At 42.0% G+C, this 22685-nt stretch overlaps 1 protein-coding gene across 2 annotated transcripts in view; it reads left to right on the forward strand.

Moving 5' to 3' along the window:
- nrp1a (neuropilin 1a) overlaps positions 1–22685 on the forward strand; it is a 56225-nt gene that overhangs the window by 21084 nt on the left and 12456 nt on the right. For both annotated transcript variants that reach the window (XM_072378071.1, XM_072378072.1), the window contains 5 exons: positions 5583–5810; positions 8404–8559; positions 10989–11155; positions 20018–20173; positions 21865–22009. In XM_072378071.1, the coding sequence (XP_072234172.1) occupies positions 5583–5810; positions 8404–8559; positions 10989–11155; positions 20018–20173; positions 21865–22009 (852 nt within the window). The remainder of the gene's footprint in view (positions 1–5582; positions 5811–8403; positions 8560–10988; positions 11156–20017; positions 20174–21864; positions 22010–22685) is intronic.

A 22685-nucleotide genomic window follows, 5' to 3' on the forward strand; every position in this document is an offset into this window, starting at 1 on the left:
AGCCCGCCATTATCAGCCTAAAACACTGGATGTGGAGAGAGTAAATTCAGTCCTTTCAGCAGAGTTCATGTCAGAAAGTGCTTTCAGAGTTTCATTCCTTAATGTTTTACATAAAGATAGGAGCTCTGGGTACCATTTAGGTATGTTAAAGCACAAATATTATCAGGAGATGTATATCTTATCAGAACACAGCAGAGGAAGAAGAAGAATTTCCTGTTGGTTTTGCTGCCTTCCTTTGTTTGGACTGCAAGAAGGAGGAGAGAGGAGGACATCATATCTAGAGACTGACTAGTAGGCTGACAGGTGCTACAGACTCCACTTTCATTAATTAACCTTAGCAGCAATCTATTGGACCCTTCCCCCCAATGACCTTGGAGACTTGATGAATAGCCTGGCAAGTTCCTCCTTCCTTTTAATCTGGGTTTATATGTGTGTGTGTGTTTGTGCATCTGCCTGTGGATGTGTGTCTGGCTTTGTACGCGTCACTGGCATGGCTGGGCAGCTGGTGGAATCTGGGTCCATTTGTGAGATCAAAGCGACACTCCACCCTGACATACGTAAACTCGTCCCCAAACACTGCCTCATTCCCCTCGATAGGCTGGTTAAATCTGCTACATTCTTTCCATGATTAGCTTGGTATTTCCCAGTCTCATCTATTAGCAGGGACTGATTATAAATGAGCCATGTTAGGAGCCCTTTGGCAATAGGGGAGGAATTGCTGAGCACACTTGCAGGCTGCTGAGATGAGGAATACAGATCTAGCAAGGAATTGAGCTGAAAGTGTGGACAAAGATAGAGCTACAGAGTTGGAACTTGATGACAATCTCTGTGTGTGTTATTTTTTCTGATTCAATTCAGAACTTGAGATGGGGCTGGTATGCAGGCAGGCATTTTTTTCTCTTTTTGCTCAGTTTTTTTGGGTGTTTTTTGGGCCCTGAGATAAATTAACAGTTCTGTTTGTAGAGTGTGAGAGAAAACTGAGCAGAAAGAGAAGCTAGCTGATTAGCACAGCTTATCAACAAACAGGGTATTACTTGGGAAAACATTGTGTTGGCTAACACATGTAATGTTAATGATGATACACAGATGGTCTGATAATGGATAGAGGAACAGGAGGCTGGTGCTTGTGTATGTCAATGGGAAGGGAAATGCAAGGATTACTGACTGTTTATTGCTGTGATTATAGGCCTGGATCACTGCATGTCAACCTCGGGTTAAACACAATTAGAGGTCACTTGGAAGATAAATTAACTCAAAGCTTACTTATGTAAACACATTCTTCCCTTCGGGATCATATGCCAACTTACAAAAGTATGTTTATTTGTGCAGGTTGACCCACTTATGCTGTAAACTATGTAAATACACTATTACACACAAAATGCTGGCTTTAATGGTTCTGGCTTTTATCAGTTGCTCCCTGCAAAGTGTCTAATTGGAAGAGAACAGGTTGTTTTGCGTCTCTCTTTGGTTGCTTCCACATCAGTGTCTACCCCTCTCCACTCCTCAATCCAATCCAGCTATCTTAATTAGCATGGGCTATTTATTTTACAGCCTGCAAATTGGCAGTCTCGCTCCACTGGCTGAAGTCTGGTGAGAGACGAGGAGATGGCAGGGAAGGAGGAGGTGGAGAGGAGGGAGTACATTAGCAAGATGGTTGTGTTTTGTCTGTTTAAAGAACTTAAACTTCAAAAGAATAATAAGATGGTGACTGAAAACACTCAGCAAACTATAGCCTTGACATGAAAAACCAGCCCCGCTTTAGTAGAAAAATCTGAATTTACATCAGGTTTTCCTCCACCAAAATCTTGATGGAGAGGAAAGCTGTGTTCATCTTGTCGTCTGAAACAATCTCTCTATAAGTTCTAAACTCATACTGGCAAAAAAACCTACCCTTAAACATGCACATAGCTGAACATATGTTTTCTCCTAACAGTGTTGCCGTCTGTCCAGAGCAATATGAAGGCTGGCAGATGGCTGATGTGGGCGAAGAGACTGAGATAGTGCCACTGGTAGCCCCCCACTCACATGCAAATAGAAGCCCAATTTCTCAATTACTCAGCAGAATGACAACATCAATTGGAGAGAGACTCGTCTTTACTTTGAGCACACACCTGTGAAAACACTTTCAAGGTGTGTGTTGTCGGGAAAGCTTTTTCTGGACGGCACAGTTTGATGGCATAGGTCACATCTGGCATGTAGACGCAGTGTCATCCCCACCCCACACACACCCCTCATGGTAAGTTTGCTCATTCTTCTAAGAGGAAGTGGAAGATGGTGGTCATCATGGGCACATTTGCCACGTTAAATGCCCTGTTGATATTGCAGTGCCTCAGGATGTGAGTGTGTACGGGTAAATGCCTTTCCATCTGTTTCAATGGCTGTCCCTCCATGACGATTATTTATTTAGTGCTGAAAGAGCTCATTCTCCACAAGCGATTAACCCTTCTCTCAGTGTGACATGAGGACAAAATGGTGGTGAAGGGGGTACCTGAAGGAGGTGACGGCAGTAATGGGTGTGGAAGGCGGAGTTGAGCTGGGCTAATAGCCAGAAAGAGAACAACATTACACATAAACAGTAGTGATTAACTTAGCAGTCCAAAAGCAACACCTTCAGCTCGTGTGGCTCCAACCACCTTGACTGTGTATGTGAGGAGAGGTGAGTGGGGATGATTAGCTGGGAGAAAAAAGACAGAGGTGGATGTGTGGAATGTCAGACAGAAAAAGTCATTTTAGAAATGAAAAAAAGCAAGAGGCTTTCACATTGAACCATTCTTTAATGTAATGTTGTTCTAACGATTAACGCCCAGTCTCTGGTCTGCTTCTCAGCACTTAGAGGCAGCAGCTTAATAGGGACACAGAGGGAAAGTGGTCAGGGAGCTCAAAGGCATCATCTATACGACTGGAGCCATATTTATTTAAGGATTCATGATGAATCTGAAACACTTGCAAAGATCAAAGTCAAATCCAATCCTAATCACCCACTGAGCAAGTTCCAAATGGCATTTGTTTATGTCATTGTTCAGAGGAGGAAGACTCATTATAAACAAGTCATTACAGCCAGCAGAGAATACTGAGGTGCCTTGGTGTAAGCTGGAGGTTAATATGCACTCAAGGTTACTTGTCTTTTCTTTTGTGTAAATTCAGCCATTGAACTGCTGGCTGCACTATAGTCAAACTATCTGATTAAAATGAACTGAAGTTGTGTCCTTTCCCATTGAGTAAAACCTTTGAAATTCACAAATCTCTTCTTACTACAGCGATGAATTCTCCAGGAGAGGCAACAAGTAGTGAAGCAATAAAACAGTGGGTGAGACAGAGATCGAGTTAGGGGCGGGGAGTTAGCAGTCAGCCAACAACTTGACATGTTTGTGTCCAGAAACTCCCTGTCAACACAGATGCATGCACACAAGCTGAATGGACGTTGGGATGATGCTACAGAAAAGCGTGACGGCTATCAATGAATGCCTCTCAGGCAGACATCAGCACAAAGCCCAGCAAGGGGAAATGGGGACGAACGCCACACATGGAGACACTACATGAATGAGATCTGTCGGCTGATTATCTCACTGGTGGGAGCAACAAGAGTGTTCTTCCTTTTTTGCCTCTACTCTTTGTTATGTGCATCCAGAGATACAAAAGTTCACAATTGAGAGGTATATCCTTTGGTTGCCCTTAGCCATGCTAATTCAGTAAGAACATAGGGAAGACCAGACCTGTTTGCTTACCGTAAATGCAAGACAAGTTATTGACTAAGAGATGCATGCATTGCATGACAAGGCAACACAGTGCAACAGATAAAAACAATGAAAGGCCTCTGAGTTGAACAGAGTAAGTTAGTTAGATTTGTATCTGTTATTACACATGCCAGAGGGTTTATGGGAGTTGTGTGTAATGATAACAGAGGTAGGAGTGCTTGGATTGTGACACGTTTTCAGTGTGATCCATTCCCAATCACCTAATTTGTTCTGGTCAAGTGCTGAGCTGAGATAAGAACCAGGGTGGGGGCTTATGGAATTGATGGAGAGTGAGGTTTTGGCCCAATATCCAGTTATCTAGAGCACCCCAGCTCCATGGCAACATTTTCTTAAAGAAGTGGCTTTATCTTTTTCTTTCTTTTTTTTTCCTCCCCTGAATCTTTCTGACATTTTCCCAAATGTGCAGCATATAAATAAAGTGCAGTACAGCAGCATCCAGCAAATCTGTCACCCAGGGAACACTGTCTCTTAATAAAATCTCTCAATTTTCTCCAAGTTAATACGAGGAGAAGCAGCAAAATTATTGGTGGCCACTATTCTTGAAAGCCACAATTTAGATACTGTGCGAAATGTCAACTCTGTTTCGAGTCAAAACGCTGCTCGTCACGGCTTTCAACTCGGAAAGAAAGAAAATCAATATGACTCTCCGTCCCCTCTCTCACACCACTAGTGGACAGGCTCAACTGGGCCTGATGGTCTTCAATTAGGGCACAGCAAGACGCTTGAGTGATGCTGGAAAAAGCAGTTTGCCACATTCATTTAAGCTACAATGACTGCAGCGTGGTGGCTCTATCTCGCGATAACTCCCTGCAATTTTGGTTTCGATTGGCCCCATCTGCACCCATCACGCCAGCTGCCAGACTAGCATGAAAATGATGTTATCCTGGGTACATTTCTGCCACTAATGGCTCCAAATAATTGCACTGAATGACAGTACTTCTCTCTTTTTTTCTGTTGTCTCAAGTGTGTGTTTGTGTTAAGCTGAGCTTGGACCTGCGCTTGAGCCTGGAAATTTTAACAACTTTCTGTTATCCTTTTATACATCAGCTGTTATATATATGTATATGCTGCATGTATATATATATATATATATACATACAGCATATACATGTGTGTGTCTGTATGTGATTTTTTTTCCCTTTTTTCCTTCTTAAATTCTAATCTTATGCTCCAAGGGTTAGTTAGCATGGCAGAGGTGTTTGTGTGTCTTATCAGCCTCTCTGGGGAGCTGTGGATAAACATTTTGACTTTCCTCTGTGTAAATCTGTGTGTGGCTGTGTGTGTTTGTTGATCTATGTGTATGTATGTGTTATTGCTCTTACCTTCCATCACACAAGTTGTTTTACTTGAGCATGTCTGTTCATGCTTGAACATCTGTTTTACAGACATGTCCTGATGTCCTTCCGTGTGTGTGAGAGGGAGACAGACAGTGAGAGGTTTATTCATCATTGCTCGACAGTTGATTGAGACATTTCACTAATGTTTTCAGTGTTAGTCCAGATGTTCACATGGCAAATAAGTATGATTTGTGTCCTAATAAGGGGAGAAAACCCCAGAGCAGCACAGAGAACAGTTGAGAGATCCAGATGTAGCTTCTTGTAAATAGATAAGCTATCAAGGTGGTCCTTTCGCTTTGGGCCATAAACTGTCCTGTCCTCAGCAGAACAGCTGGGAAGCAGAGCTTCTCAATGACCACCATATAAAGACACCCAATACGTCACTCTCACAATGGCCATTCAAACACATTATCTCCTCCCCCTGGTTTGTACTCTTTGCAGCTAACTTTCTCACTTCCCATCTTGTTTACAACCTTTATCCTTCTTGCAGGACCTGAATGCTCCAGGAACTTCACCTCCACTAGTGGTGTCATAAAGTCACCTGGGTTCCCAGAGAAATACCCCAACAACCTGGACTGCACTTTTATGATATTTGCCCCAAAGAGGTCGGAAATCATTTTGGAGTTTGAGAGCTTTGAGCTGGAGCCCGACCCAACACCCCCTACTGGTGTCTTCTGCCGCTACGATCGCCTAGAGATCTGGGACGGCTTCCCTGGAGGTGAGCAAAACAGCAGCTATGATAGATTTAGACAAACCTGAGCGTTCTTGGTTTTTCATGTAACTGAAAGACTACAGAAAAGTAGGTTAATCATTCTTTCTGCTGATAACTTAATGATTCTTTCATACTATTGCCACTTTTACTCATTGCATGTCAATGATTTTATTGTGAAAGTAAAGCAACTACTCTAGGATACATTGATTGTCAATGTAACAACTTTACACACTAAGATGACATTACCTGGATCAGTGCGCTATCTGACTTCACCAGACTTTTCAGAGGTCTCATAGCATCATGAGTGTAGTGCTTTGTCATCGTTCAATGCCAGACACTTATTGATAGCAAGAGCCTCTCACCCTTCTTTTTTTTTTTCAGTCACAGGCTGTAACAGTTTGTCAGGGCCAATACTTTTGGGAGTTCAAGGTCTAATCTGGGATGTGATGTTTGAGGTTTTGTTTGACAGTCCCATTTTACAGGAAATGACATGAAATGAAATATCCATAAATTTCCTTGTGTCTCTCATCAAAGAGAAGAAAAGAATTCCTATTGCACTTCAGTTAAAGCACTCTGGAATTGTTATGAGCCAACATCCCCTGGTCACAAGGTTGAGCAAAGCCTGTAGCACTCACCTAGACTCACATACACGCAATCAAATATTGCCTTATAACAGGATTCTCAAATCCATTCATCTTAAAAATCAGCAGGTGTAAGACGGGGTGAGAGAGGGTGAGCAGTGTTCAAAGCTATGCTTCTATAGCCTGAGATTAGTCTTTGAACTCAGCGAGCGAAACACATCTTGAAGTTTTTCTCCCAGCTATTCCAACACAGGGTGCAGACAAGATGAAAGCTTGTCTCGCCTGTCAACGACTGAAAATTGAAAGAATTTTATCTAGCTGCGTTCGACCTGGAGCACATCTGTATTCTCAACTTTTTCACTCTAGGTGATAAGGTTGAAGTGTTAATCACTGCCCCTTTTCAAGTGAATTTACTTAAACTTCACATCTCTGAAAACGTGAAAACCTTTCAGAGTTGCCCTTTGATTTCATGGCTCATTTGTATGTTCTCCCCTTTGGGTATGTTTCATTCTCAAGATTTGCGTTGATTAAGAAAACTTTCCGAAACTGTTAGAGATGAGAACATGCCACATTATTATCACCTTTTTTAATCCATAATTTTAACAGAAGATGTCTGGAAAAGAAACATTTCCTGTGTTACTTCAGTCTTATTACAACTCTGAGATTGTTCATTCAGCTGAAAGTATGAGCCAAAAGTCAGAGTTTCTTTTGTGAGTCTGTCCAGGTCAGTAACTGGACACAAGCACTTTATGTGCCATCACACCTTTTTAAGGGCTGCTATGTGACAGACAGTGGTGTATAAGAATAAGCCACAGGGGGAAAATAGTGTGTCGGTTTTTGCCAGGCGGTTCCTGTTGTGCCTGCTAGATCGATAGTGCATTAGCACAGAAGGCTGGAGGCATGCTAGCAGTTGAAGTGTGCTGGGGTGAGAGATGTCCAGGCAAGCAGCAGGGGAGTCACACCTCCCCATACCCACACCTCTCAAGTACACTTCGCTGGACAGGCTCTGTAGAAGAACGTCCACTACCTGTTTTTTTTCTTCCCGGAGGAATGGTGAGGATAGCAGGACACACTCAGGTTCTTTAAAATTTCATAGAGCAGTGGAATCATGCAGATAATCCGATGGATAGCTTTTTTTTCTTTTTGCAGCCCAGCCCTTACTGGGTAAAAATACACACAGTATTCCCACAGACATACACCAGGCACCTGGTTTATGAAGATTAATCTGAGCCATCACACCGTGGCCCATAACTCCCCGCGGCCCGGCCTTTGCCTTTCATGTCAGAGCTGGGCTGGAAGTGGCATGTTTTGGATGACAGGAGGCCGCAGGGAGGCAGGACTGTCACTAGCCGCTGATCACAGCATTACTAATCACGGGATAAGCTGCAGGTCCCAACACAGTGACAGGAATGCACACTCATAAATGTGCATGGATCATAGCACACATCAAAGACACGGGACAAGGTCACTGTGCTCTTTTGCGCTCCCTCGTCACTATCACTCTTTCCCGAGTTTCTTTCTCTCTCTGTCTCCCCCTAATGTCCCTGTAGTTTTACCTGTGTCTTCACAGCTTTCTGTCTTTTTTTGATCCCCTGTTTTCTCTGTCCAGAGTTTGTTTGTCTGGTTTCCTTGAAAAAATCCACTGGGCCCTGACTGTGTCGATCTGAAGTTTGAATACAGGGTTTTTTCAGTATTTGCAGCCAGCAAAGCAAGCCAGCATGACAGAAACTATGACCCTCCCCACACAACAGGTGTCTGTTTGCTCTTTTTGTGTCCGACAAGCATGCATGCCTGGAATGGTTGGAGGCTTTTCTCACGCGTCTTTATGGGGTCTGAGTGATAAAGAGAAGATCCAGTCAGTGCCATACCTCACTGACACACTAGTTTTTACTCCTCCACAAGGGAAGTTAATAGTTAAACCCATGTGTGACATAGCTGTGGCAAACAGACAAATATTGATTTAACCCAAGTCTAACCCATACAACAATGTTGGTGCTTTGCTTTCTTTCTGTCTCCAGTTGGGCCTTATATTGGAAGGTACTGTGGGCAGGACACCCCAGGGAGGATCATCTCCTACACTGGCATTTTGGCACTGACAATCAACACTGACAGTGCCATTGCAAAGGAAGGCTTTTCTGCCAACTTCACTGTCATCGAAAGGATCGTTCCAGAGGGTGAGCTGGCACAAAAACACTGGAAACAAAACAAAATGTGGAGTACAACCACAGTTAATGAAGTAACATAGGAATTAAACTGTTAAATTGTATTTATAAATCAAAATTTAAAAATTCCAGAGGTTTGTTCAGTGACGAAAACGTAGATGAGTCTTAGTTGAAACTCAGAGGTCAGGAAGTAACCAACAGAGGAACATTAAAACAAGCGAGAAGCAGATGTCCCCTTTTGAGAAATCTGCACTCGTAAGACACTTTAAGAGTTATTAGATTAACCCTGCTTCTTCATTTAGAGGATGTGTTACAGGGTACAAGTCTTCCTCCCACTGTTTACAAGACCTATGTTTACACACAAAGTTCCCGTAGGGCTCAAAAAGGCAGTTTCCCCCATCAGCAACCAGCCTGGACACACACACACATATACACCCCTAGGGCTTTTACATTCTGCATTGCTGTCATGGGGCTTGACACCCATGACCCCATTTTGCAAAACGCTCCATCTAAACATTTCATTAACGAAGACGGGCTCTGGTAAGAACCATAAATCTGTCCAGCAGCAAGACCACCCCATACACAAAGACATGCAAAGACATTTAAATAGTAACCGAGGTGGATGGCAAGCAGCAAGTCTACTAATCATCTCCAAAAAGGATTTGGTCTTGCCCAAAAGGGGAGGCAGAGTGCACACATGTGCACTCACGGCAGCTCCACCAAAAAGTGATACACCGCAATGACTGCTGATGTCATTTCTCTGAGTTATATAACTGCTTTCAGCCACATGTCTGAGATCAGATTACTTTAGTCAACTTCACCTTCAACACATTCACCAATAAGAGGCACTGTGATATATCTGACCTGTGATCAGTAAATTCTTCAATCTAAGAATGAGTTGCTCGGTCTTACATCATCAATTCAGACGTATTCCAAGATAGAAAAATGTCTCCAAACTTTGCCTTTGCTCTTCCAGGCTTGTACCACTTGAATCATTCATAATCCCCTTATGCATAATACACAGTGGATTTTCTCGCCTCAGCATGGCGAGGGGAAGCGTACATTCTAGCTGAAAGCTACTGATGGGAGCTGATAAGGTGCTGAAAAAAGGCCTTGTTTTTTTGCCTGTACAAGTTTCTCTTGCTCATATTCCCTCCATCCACCCTATATTTTTTTGTGCTATCTACTCAGCTATGGTTGATAACCCACATGATCAGATACCCTCAGCAGCAAACAAACAGCTCTTTGTGTTTTCATTGATCGTGGATGATAATGTGGGTCTCAGTTAAAAAAGAAAAGAAAGAAAGAAATTTGACGACATGAGAGAGTTTTATATAAAAGTGCACAGGAAAAAGAGTTGAGAGGTGCTAAACAGTTTTGTTGGTCTCACGCAGAGACTAATGCTCATATGATATGCTCAAAATGCAGCCGTGCACTGACACTGTAAAAATCTAAACACACACAATGACCCACTGACTAAGGGTGTGCTAGCAGTGTGGCAGATGGGTAGACCATCTGTGTTAGCTCTGAGACAGCAGTCAAATAGCAGTTCCACACTGCTCCTTGTCCTAAGCCCTCTGAAAGTGGGTATACTTAAAAGCACATATATTTGGCAAAGGATTTTATATTCATGACTTCTTCAATGGAAGAAAAATGGTATTACAACAATAAAAAGGTGATCTATGTTTGTTTGTATATATATATATATATATATATATATATGTGTGGAAGTGTGCCTTAACACCCCTGCTTGTCTTTATGGTGACTTTAAACAATTCATGTCTAGTTCAAGAGGTCTTTCCAACGGTTGCTCCACAGAGGGATCAACATTTCTGACCTGCAGGGGTTAAAGAGGCCAAACCCAGTAGGGTCTTTAGACACAGAGTTTTAGAACTGCTGCCCCATGTCAACACAATCAACGGAAGTCACTGCCTGGTATGAGTGTTTTGGCCAGTGACTAAGATATATGGCAGCTAAATACAGATAATAAACACGCCTAAACTGCACCCAGAAAAGTTACTGTTAAACAGCCCTCAGGGAGGTGAAGGAAACACATCCAGCCAGTGGAAAAAATAACAGGGGAGAAAGTCCCTCTAACACCTAATACTAGCATAAACCACACTGAATGTTTTATGAAGGCATTTTTACGTCTTAATGCGGGAACACATTCATCCAGCTTCCATTAAAAACTACTGAGAGAGAAACAGAAAGGATTTACTGAGGCATTGCTGATGTGCTGTTCTTTTCTGGCTGGCAGCACTGAGTGCTTGTCATGTGGTGGCTTCCTCCCCAGAGATTAGCTCTGATTCTGAGGGATGCTGAAAGCGCATTCTGACTATATTCTGGTTGCTCAGGATTCAGTTCAACATATCTTACTTTCTCCCCTTTCACCCCTTTCTTCTGCCTTCTTTCTGTCTCATTTGTCCCTCCACCACTTTCAGACTTTGACTGCAGTGACCCTTTGGGAATGGAATCGGGAGAGATAACATCAGACCAAATCATGGCTTCATCCCAGTACAATCCCAGTTGGTCCCCAGAGCGCTCCAGACTTAACTACTATGAAAATGCATGGACGCCAGCAGAGGACTCAAATAAGGAGTGGATTCAGGTACCACTTTTCATGTCATAAAGAGGAAATTATTAACTTGTTATATATAATTGCTTCCTGAAAGGTGTAAATAACAGCTGAAAAGTCAACATGTCTTCTCACAAAACTTTGGTCACTTTGTGACTCACCTTCTCCATAACGTCCAAAGAACTTTCTGCTAAATGCCAGTCGAGATAATAGAGTTTCACAAAAATTTCCTCTGACCACTCTGTCTACCTATCTCCCTCTGTCTCTCTGTCCTACCTGATAACTTCCTCATTTTTTTTTTGGTATCAGAGCCTCCAGGGATGCTGGGATTTAGTCCAGGCGTTAGACTCACACACGCACACTCACATTCAAACACACAAACAGGCTCCATCATATTTTTCCGTCTGTCAGCTTATCTGCACAAAGCGATCATCACCCGCCAAGGGAACTTTATGTGGGAAGATTATGGATTTAGTTTCTTTATCCCTTGATGGGGATAAGACAGATATCCCAAGTCCACTCACATCACAAAACCCCCCAGTAACACACCCACTACAGCACTACCTACATGCATTTGCAGTGTCTTTGATTTATTAACCCTAAGCTTCCAAGCCTTGTAAATGCTCAGACTATTTTTCTACAGTATTTGCTTCATTGCTGAAAACTTCAGCAATGAAGCCATAATCCTCCCGGGATGAATAAAAGAGCTGAACTAAAGCCAAATATTTGCTTGGGGAGGGTCATAAGCAAGCTTTTCTTTTATTATTGCAATGAAAATATTGTCCTAGGGGGCCCTGTCTCTCCTTCACACTAATTTGATCAGCGTGCGACTGCGTATGTGCGCAGGTTTATGTACATTCTCCCATGTTAGAGTGTGTGTCTGTCTGTTTGGATTTCTGGGTGAGTAGGAGGGTCTGGCAGGGTCCATTCTGTCCTGCGGAGGAGCCCAGCATGTGTCTGAGTGGATCAGGAAGAAACATAGCATCCCTTTACCACTTCCTCCTGCAGCTGGATGGTCTGTTGCATTAAATATGTGTCTCTATGAAGAGGCCAAATGTGTGTTTAGTGTAGATTTAAAGTTTCCCAGCCTGATGTCCAGCTTTTTGTCATAGGATATCAGAAGTGATCGCAATGATATGTTGCCACTCCAGACTCCCTGATAAAGTATTGATCAAATTGTAGATTTGTCTTGGAACAAAAATCTGGCTTTTACTGGACGTGCTGATTCTTAACACTAATCAGATAAAACATTGAAGCAGACTCTGCGTATCTTCAATTTCAAAGGCAGCAGAAAAGTCTGTGGTTGCCTAATAATTTATGTTTTCTAAGGAATGCAATGCACTTTTGCCAAGCAGCCTGAGCTCCAATTATCACAAGTGGTACTGGAAGAGTAGAATTTCTCATTCCCCTTTCATTAAGCCTGTCCACTTTGCTCAGACACCCTCACAACATGTACAAATGATCTCAGTGCACAGTCATATGCATAGTAATCAATTAATTATTTATTTGATGATCATTCCCTGACTGCAATTTCAGCCAAACAGTTTTATTATTCATGACAGGCAGCTTTTGATTCCTGGGCATTTTCCTTTGCTACGCTTTCCTTCTTCTTTTCTTAACATAATCCAAAATTGTCATCCATTTTAATGCTGCATCATTCTGATGGACAGAAGGAGCAAAAGACTCTACAGTCTGTGGGTTCTTTACTCACTAATTAGATTTGTGTGGTATGGTTCAGCATTGAGTGCTGGGTTAGCAAGGTCATTAATCAATCCTTTGGTGTATACAGAGATCGGCAGATGTCCTTTTAAGGGGTTTGTGGCTGGAAGAGGGAGCAAACAAAGAGGCAATAACCCCTCAAAACAGGCCTGCTTTTTACTTTGCTCCTTCAAGAACTTTTCTACTCCATTCTTCTTCACCTCCTTCCATGTCTCCTTTTGAAGATTCATTAAAGCTCAGCATCAAGGTAGGGGGAGGTTTGTGCATATCATCTGCTTCTGTGAGCCACTGCTTTCTTTGGGGATCAACACTGAGCAACAGACCTTTCTGTGGCAGGTTAAAACAAGAATAAATGTGGGTAAACCAAACTAGCAATTCGATGACCTGTCTCTGGCTTTATGAACTCACATAGCACTGGCAAGGAAATGCCTGCATCTGTGCTACACATTCATCCCCAAGGGCAAGATATGGCATGTTTATGGACTAACATAATGCTTCCTCCGGGACTTTGGGAAATTATAAAGAAGTCAACATCATGCAGAATGACTTAGTCAAATATGTCAGAGGAAGGACCTGATGGGCACCAAGAGTCTGAATCTTTGTATCTGAATGATCCTATAAAAGACTGACAGCTAGACTGAATCTCTGTCTGGCAGCTGCCATTGATTGTGCATACTCACAACATCAATAATTTAGACTGTCTTGGAAAGAACCCAACTGTCAATACCTGAAAGCCTCGTCATTGAGCCTCCCATAATGGAAATATACTGTATATCTTATTCCATACATACCTATATGTTTGCTTCAGTGGCCCCTGCCATTATTCTCAGAATTCTTGCCAGGATGTGTAATTTCTCCAACAGTATGTAGGTAATCACCAGTCTCTATGTGTCTCTGATTACCTAATTTGTTTAGTAATAAAAGGAGATAAACCTACCATCCCTTTGCTCAGGTCATGTGAAAAAGCCTTTAATCTCTCCTCTGAGATGAAAGCACTAAACCTAGCATATCGGTGCTTGTTGACATAAATTGCTCCTTTATCTCCTTCATGTGATATTAATTCCATGGTAAAATCAACCATTAACCACACAACAACAGGATTACATGTTAGTTTTAAACTAATTCAGGTTGTGGCTTGGGGATTGCATGACTTGTCTTGAGCCTCTTTCCTAAAATCTATAAAGTCAACAGCACTGTGAATCAGCAGGCTCGCTGACCAACCAAACACTGTATAATTACACACTTCCTTAAGAAGAATGCAGCTCTGACCCCGTGCAAAGGCTAACGTCAGATAATAAACCAGCATGTTCTCCCATATCCTGTTTTCTGACTCAACTAAAAATCTTCTCAATTACCTCAAGTCAGATATTTGAAAAAATGCCCCCTTCATTTTCACTGTGGCTTTTCTTAATTCTGTTCCCATTCCAGGGCTTACTACCCTGCCGAGTGATGAGTAATTATAATATGGACTGGTAATTAACAGCAAGTTCTCACTTGATGAACTCTAGCATGATCAGCAAAGGAGAGGCTGGCATGCAGCTGCTGGTGAGATCATCATCATGGCATACAAATGGAAACAATGGAGGCTGTCTGTGCCTCACTGCTTCTGGGCCTCGCTCTCAATTGCAAAATCAATTCAGAGATTCAGAGCCACACTCGATTGGAGTAGCCAAAAAGTGGGACTAGAAATCGAAACACAAGGCATGGCATGATGTAATGAAATGAAATAGTGCTGCATAAGTACCCAAAGACAATATTCAGCTCAGCTGTAATCAGTGTCATTTTCAGTATTATAGAAAAAGAAATGGCTGAAACCCCTTTAGGCAGTAGTCATCACCAAATGATCATATGCAGCTGTGTATCCTGGGAAAGGATCATCAAGCAGCTTCCAGACGTGACATCCCTTCAGGTCACCTTCTTTTCCGTCCCCATCACTGTTTCCTGCTTTCATAATCATTACTCAGCTCATTAGTCATGTGTGTGTAGCAAGGATGGGAATGACCCTGGAGTTCGAGTCTTTAAGATGATTCATAGGCGTAAAAAAAACTTGAAACCAGACTGTAATCCTTCCTCTAGCAACCAGTATTGGAAACTTTAATCCTGCATAGGTAAGCACACTTCATATACAACAAAACAGACAATCTTCTGAATTATCATTGTTGTCATTTGACCTATACATTTCTCATTGTCACTATAACAGATGATCAGCGCATGTGAAGACAATAATTTAATGCCGCCAAAGAGCAGTCGGCAAGCTTAAAATAACCTGTAATTCTGTCAGGTGAATAATGTAATAAATGGAAGGTCGGGAGTGCAAGTTATAGGTCCTGCAGCTTTTGAGTAATACAATTTTCATGAAAAAAGGATTAATTACTTGTTTAAGTAATGAAGCTATTCCTTAAGGCTTCTCCTACTAGCACCAAAGAAACTGTAGTTAAAACTGTTGAGCAGACTGATGAAAGCTGGTTTAGAATCACTGCTTCTGAGGACACAAACCTACCTCTTTAGTCCGTAGCTCTGTCATGTCAGTTTACAAAAATACATTTCTGTCATTGCTTTACACAGACAAGGATGATGAGACTTGAATGTGGAATCATAATAATCGGAAAAAACATGTGATTTGAGACTCCTCATCTACTTTGACTGTATCTATACCATCCTTGGAGATCCATAAAGCACTTCCAGAGGTTGTTTCCTGGAACAAGACCTCCATCTATGTCGACCAGCTGTTCTTTGAATTTAAAACTCAGGGGAGCACTCCCTTCTTTATCACCCTCAGCATTTCTCTTGTTGTATCTGGTGAGAGCAAATGAATAAACTCATTCCCTAGGGGCCTTAGATATTCAGTCAGCAGCAGCCCACACACAAACACACTCACACATGTAGATGAGAGGCTTTACCCCCTCTGTTGGGGAAGCAGAGAAATTGATTTAAGAGAAAAATATTTTCTTCTTCTTCCAGAGAGCAAATCGCGGCATGTAACTTCTTGGCAACTCAATTATAAGTCAATCAAGCAGTGGGGAGAATGGCTCAAAGGCCTTTTTTTAAGCTGTCTGTTGAACCTCTCACCTTTGGCTTTATAAGCTGCATGTCTGCGTGTACATCGACTTGGCTTTAGCCTCAAATACAAGTCATGTGTCCTGACATCTGAGTCATACAGCAGTACAGCAGAGAGAGTAATGAATAGACCCAATGATCACACCCCAAGCTATCATTGCCATTTAGGGATAATTACAAAATGATCTTGGAGCTTAACTAAAACTCTACAAACACTCATAAATACTTAAGTATAGTGTCTGTTTTTCATTCCCATCATCTATTCCTAAACTCACGCTCGTACGATTTACCTCCATTCAAATGCCTGATGGTAATGTCAGTTTGTTGATCTAATTGCATGCACACCAGGCTTTAACTGACTGGTGTTACAAGCCAGAGCACGACAAATTCTTGCTTTTCTGGTTTCATCACTACTTGAAACCACTAAAACTGCGCACCTAGGCTGTTATGAGACATGAGACTTTGAGTCATTATTTAGACTCATAACAGGAAGGCAGAGAACACCTAGAACACACGAACACCCACATACAAGGAGGGCGAGTTGAACCCATTCTGCACTATGCTGGAGCAGGAACTCCTGGGAGACAAGGACATGTCTCGCCGACATAGTCTGCCACTGCTTTATGGAAAGTATCTGAAAAACAAGGATGATTTCTTACCCTACCTGGCATTTTTATGACTCAGGTCGTGTGGTCCTTTCCAGATACAAGTAACTGTGCACAAGCATGCCCAGAATGTGTGTTATTTATTTATAGGTGGGCTTGATTCCAAATGTTCTTATTGAAAAAATAACTATCAGAAAGATCAGTAAATTCTCTTCATACATGGCAGTGGTACATTAGGAGTTATAATTCACACCCTGTGCCAAGTGATTACACCAGCCATTGAGCATTTAGTCTTTCAGCTCTAAATGAGAAATCCATAATCATGTGAGGGTGATATGTTTACCTAAGATCCACTGTGGTCTTCTTTCAATTTCTAAGCATTAGTTTTTAGTCTATGGATATAGGTCAGTAAGTGCTGTCCCAGCCTCTGGGATAAAATGAGTCCCACTAGTAATCATTATCCAGGGTTGTTTGTTTTCTTTGTGGTCTCTGTGGTTTACAATGGACTTTGCTCCACATATAAGCATCCTGACAGCCCGTCTTCTCTCCCTGACCCGTGTAACCTCAGTCTGTTAGCACAGCCTCAGCATAGTTCTTTTGCCTCAAACAAGCAGCCATTAATAAATCAAGCTTTCCTCATTACCCAGGCCCTGTTATCAGCCCCTGTCTGTGAAATTGATCTAGTCCACACACTTTTTCACTGGGGACCCAATGCTTCTGTCCTTCACATCTTGTAAGGCATTACTGTCAGTGGCTGACTTCCCCTCCCAGCTTTTTTCTATGTACTCTTCCCTTTATCCTCCTTGGAGTACCGTAGCTGTCTTCTTTTTCTATCTTCACACTCTCTTTCTTCCACTCTCCTCATCACAACCTGTCTGTGATGCCACTTTTAGACCGGTGCTGTATAAGTCTTGAAACTTTGTGCTCACAACTTTTCAAACAGCTGCAGTAAGTCAATCTGTGAGGCAGCTGGATTCTCATAAGATTCCAGAGATTACCACAATAATGAACAAATCCATATTTTTTTTCTTCTCTCTAGACTGGCTTCAGCAAGAGTTCAATTTGAATAAAGGCTCCAGTACCAGTGGATTGTTAATTTGACTGGTTAAAGTTTGATCATTAGAGATTGTGATGGGTCCATCCAGTCACCTGCCAAGTATGTTTCTCACTGTCCCAACAGACTCGACTTTTCAAATGGTTCTGTGTTGCAAACCTACACACACAGGTAAATCATAAGCATCAAAGGTGAGAGGACTCCTGAAAAAGCTGACTTATACGGAAATAAAAACATTGATTTACAAAGCACACTAGATCCAGAATATTGATCAAAATCTTTGGTAAATCTAACTCTCATCAAATCAGCCGTATATCAGCCCTCTCGTGTATTTTAATCTGATAACCCGTGAGTGTTCCCACTTAGCTCCCGTACTCATTTCATTCCCAGGCACGCTTACAACTGTTAATGAGATTCTTTGATGAGAGAGAAATTTCTAGCATACCTATTAGTCCATTTTTAGTTAAGTCTTTACGGTAAGCTGTTTTGTCATTGGTCCAATATCAGAAAAATGATTGCAGATATTAAGGAACTGCCTGTACTTTACAGCTACCCAAACTTCACTTCCATCCCATGCTTTCCCCATCAAGCTCTGCCAGCCACATACAGCCATTTATCCTGCAGAGAGGAATTCAGCTCTTATTAAATGGAAGCCATCTGACGCTGAAAGGATTTGATTTAGTTTCTATTTGTAGATTCAAAAGAAATCTGGGACTTACTGTAAGAGCCCCCTAAGCCTGTTGACAGGAACAAAAGTATTCTGTTTTTGTACAGTATGTGTCTAACTTTTTTGTAAGTCTCCATTCATCCAAATCCTTTAAAGTAACCAAGAGAGACTGAAAGAATATGTTGGAATCTCATTTATTGCTCCCATCTGTTTATGTCTTTTTGCTTCTGGAAGAGAATTTGACGAGCAGGAATGGCTAGTGTCCTGTGGCATGCAGATGTTCTTTTCCTGCTCTTTGCTCTGAATCATTAAGTGTGGTACAAGGCTGTATATAGGGTTGGCAAGCAAAGCTTAACTGTATGGTTTTAACATTCTGGAGCTCTGTTAAAATGTTTGAAGAAAGATGGCCTTGCTTTAAAATGTGCTCACAACTATGTCTGTATGTTCACTCTCACATAAGGATTTCTCTGTTGTTGCTCTTCCTTACACACCCAAACACATGCACATACAGTTGATCTCCTCTGAGTCGATTCAGTCATCTACTCAAGATTCTGGTTACCATCTTTCAGAGCCCGTTCCCATCTCATGTCAACATCAAAAGCCTTGTCTCTCATTGTGATTTTAGAAACCTATTCTACCAACGCCTTGGCTTCCTGCATTGCTTCTGCATTTTACTGGCATCTGCACGCAAAACCCATTACTCCTCATTAATGTCAGCTCAGCCTGTCAAAGGTGGTGTTAACGCTTGTTAAAATTAAGCATGCTTCTTTTACTCAGAGGGGTTGGAATCTTTTGAAAGCGTTTTCAAAACTATTTAAATCTGTTTTAGATCAAGGGATGGGACGTGGTTTTAATTAGCCCCCATAGTGGTCAGAGGGAGAACATTTGTTATCACTAGTGGCTGAAAGATCACATGAGTCGCAGAGCAAATAGCTGCCTTCTCATTCAGACCTGTGAAGTCCCAATGAGTTCAGGCAGCAGCACTGACGTGATCAAAAGCCAGTTTGAAGACTCTTTCTACCACAGAAACAGGTCAGGAATGGCGAGAATAAATGTGTTTATGTGTTCAGGGTGCATCATGGTTGTGAGAAAGCATGGTTGTTCGCAGGTGGGAGATAAAGCAGCCTCAAGTTAAACCAAGCATTACTTCTGAATGTTGGGCACACATGCATCAAATGAAAATATATAAATAAGGAGACATACACTGAGACTCTCACTCATCTACCTCTCTAACCCCACTACCTCTGGTTGTCTCCGGGTAAGAATGTAATAGACCTCCAGTAATGCACTGCAGTTTATGATTACTCTATAAAGCCCTGCATATTTTAAACGCTCAATATTTGATATTCAGTCTATGTACCTCTTTCCTCTTGGCCGATTTTGATAATGTGATTGCAGACCCTGTTTTATTCAGCGTTCACTTTTATCCAATAAGCTCTTGTCTCGTATCTCAGGAAATTAAGTTGTCATCCTGTGTCTTTTTCATTAATGTGAGTATCATTTCATTGCTGTTTATCAAATTCCAGGTAGCAGCTGATGAGACTGTGGCCAGAGGTGGTTCTGATAGAAGGGCTATGTTTTTAACTCTCGTCTGTGTATTATTCATGCTAGCTGCGCAATGAAAGCTTTTTCTTCAAGTTATTCATGCATTTCAACAAGCAAAATGCATTACATTTAACTGGATGTATCCCAGTTAATCAGGCCACTTCTAAACATTACAGGAAAAGAGGCTAACAGCTGCTTTGGAATTTACCATGATAGACACGTTTCACTTCTTTCTTTACTCTCCTCAGGTGGACCTTGGGTTTTTGCGGTTTGTCTCAGCAATTGGTACCCAGGGCGCCATATCCCAGGAGACGCGGAGGATTTACTTTGTCAAGTCCTACAAAGTAGATGTCAGCTCTAATGGAGAAGACTGGATTACTTTGAAAGAAGGATCAAAACAGAAGGTAGTCTTTAACATTTATGTGACACAGTGTACATTTCAGCCAGGATTTCTTTTTCAGTTTTTTTTTTTATATATAGTATATAATCTCTGAAGGGCATCCGTGTTACAAGCATGGACACGTGGCAGATGAGCATTTAATTGAAACAAAATTACATTTTTGAGATTTGGGTTGTTTTAGATGATGAAAAACACTCTTCTATTGTCCCTGGTCTGATCAGTGCTTCACTGGCCTTGGCTCGCCTTTCACAAATTCTTTATATTTCTCTAAAGATTGCTCTGACTGCTTCATGCAACCCATTTTTAAAAAAGTGCTTAGTTGTAAAACAAACGTACTTTTCTGGAGAAAAAAAAAGTATAATATCTACAAGAAGGATTGTGTTAGACGACTGCCACCATTTTATGTCTGGCTCCCATCAACTTGTTGTAAAAGAAGCAGTGATGACAAAAGACAAACAAGAGTAAAAGGGGATTTTAATATATGGAGACAGCTGAGAATGTCACGTTTGAGCAGCTGGTGGAGGTGGGTCCAGTCGACAAAGACAAAAAAAGGAAGGAAGGAAGGGGTGGCATGCTTGACCGGAGCGCGGCAGGCTGTAACCGTTCACTGGTGATCAGCTTGTCAAATAGACAAGGTTTTGTCCATCTGGAGTCAAGCACAGCCTCAACTGTGGGTGTCCAGAGGGGCAGGGAAGCATGTGTGTCTTGTAGTCCCCATACCTGTCTCAAATGTAAACACATGAGCTGTTTTTGAATGAAAGGGTGTCAGGCTGCCAGCAGAACAATAAAGTTCTCCAAATCAACAGACCATCCAATCAAGTGCGACTATATACGCATGTCCCCAGGCCTGATTCTTTTAAGGTCTCTCCAGAGCACACTGTTCTGTAAAGTGGCAACTTAAAGGTGCCACTGGAAGCCTGGCTTGTGTTTTTCCAGCCTCTAAAGTGCTTTTGTGTGCAAGGGCACCATTTTCTACATGCTGAGCGTGCAGTTAGTGTGGCTGTGGAGGAAGCCATACTCTCCACTCGCTACATTTAGACTCCGAGTGACATTTAAGAAAGTGGATGACTTTGTAGCTGGGTCTCTTAGTGACTTGGTTGATGGGTATTGCACAAGGACTTGGTGGTTGTATAGTCTAATGGATCAGACCTGGTGATGTTTCAGTTCATCCCAGATTAGCCTTACTTCCATCTCTCCTTCCGTCCATGTTAATACTCCCAGCTGGGTTCTTTCCCATCCCATAACATCTCAGTCAGGGAGGCTCTGTGGTCACCTTTGAGATTCAATTACTCAGAATGAACTGTGACAGATTGCAGGGAGTTGTTTGGCTCTGTGGCGGACCTCTTTGTGTGGTACTAGTAAACTGTCAATTGACCTCAGGGGAGAACACTGACATCTATGACCTTTCAGTGAGACACTGCAGTAAAACCTACACCAGATCTGAAGCAGACAGTAAAAGGACTTCATGAAGCAACCTGCTCTTGTCAGTGTTAAACATTCAGCCTCAAATATCACAGTTTTTCAGCTGTAGCATGTGGTACAAGGAGCAATTCCAGGTGCAACAGTGAATCTGTTCATTAATGAGCATCACTTGTAGCAATATTTTCCTGAACATTTTTGCTTTGTTTTTTTTAATTCTAGATGTAGCCAAGCATTTTCTGCCAACAATTTCCTCCTCTTGTGCTACTTTCTCAGATACTCCAAGGCAACACCAACCCTACAGACATTGTCAAGACGATGCTGCCCAAACCCACGCTGACACGTTTCATCCGGATCCGTCCTTTTGCCTGGGAAACAGGCATTGCACTGCGCTTCGAGGTGTATGGCTGCAAGATATCAGGTTGGTTACTGCTGATCGCTGTTAATCCTCATTCATATGCTCACGAATCGCAACTTTATCTTTGCACAGAGTTGCCACGAAAAATACATGATTTTACACAAAAGTGAACACTTTGAAATTTACTAGTGAGCTGGTGCGCTTTACTTTGTTTATGATTCCATCTGTTTATCTTCCTTCTCATGGTTATTTCCAAAGCAAGCCTCAGTTGCACAACCACATTGTCTCCGCCACGGGTGAAATGAGACTCTATTTGAACCTAGCTTCTACATAATAGTGACACATGAATAAGGGTTACCAGTTCATGTCACCCCATGTTTAGATGCATCTCATTCCATTTATATGGAGTAAACAGAAGGCCTAGAGACTCTAAGCTCGGTAGGCTCTATATGGTCCCGTCCCTCCTGCTGTTCTGAGCCTCTTCTGTTGCTGCACTTTGTGTTTTCCTAACAAAACTTGGATTTGGGTTGCACTCCTCTTGTCTTTCCATGATGGTTTAGCATATCTTTCTTCATCTCTGAGGGATTAGGAACATGTGTCTCGAATTCTAATTAGTGCCTGCTTGCGTGTTTTATTTTTTTCTGTACCTAGAAAGTGTGTTATGGACAGAAAAAAATAAAGTAACCCTCTTCTGTCAGTATTACTTGTTCAATCGTAAACCTTGGATTGAGGTTAGGGT

This window comes from Leuresthes tenuis, unplaced genomic scaffold (genome assembly GCF_036924035.1).
Source record: "Leuresthes tenuis unplaced genomic scaffold, fLeuTen1.0.hap1 SCAF_24, whole genome shotgun sequence".
Taxonomy (NCBI): domain Eukaryota; kingdom Metazoa; phylum Chordata; class Actinopteri; order Atheriniformes; family Atherinopsidae; genus Leuresthes; species Leuresthes tenuis.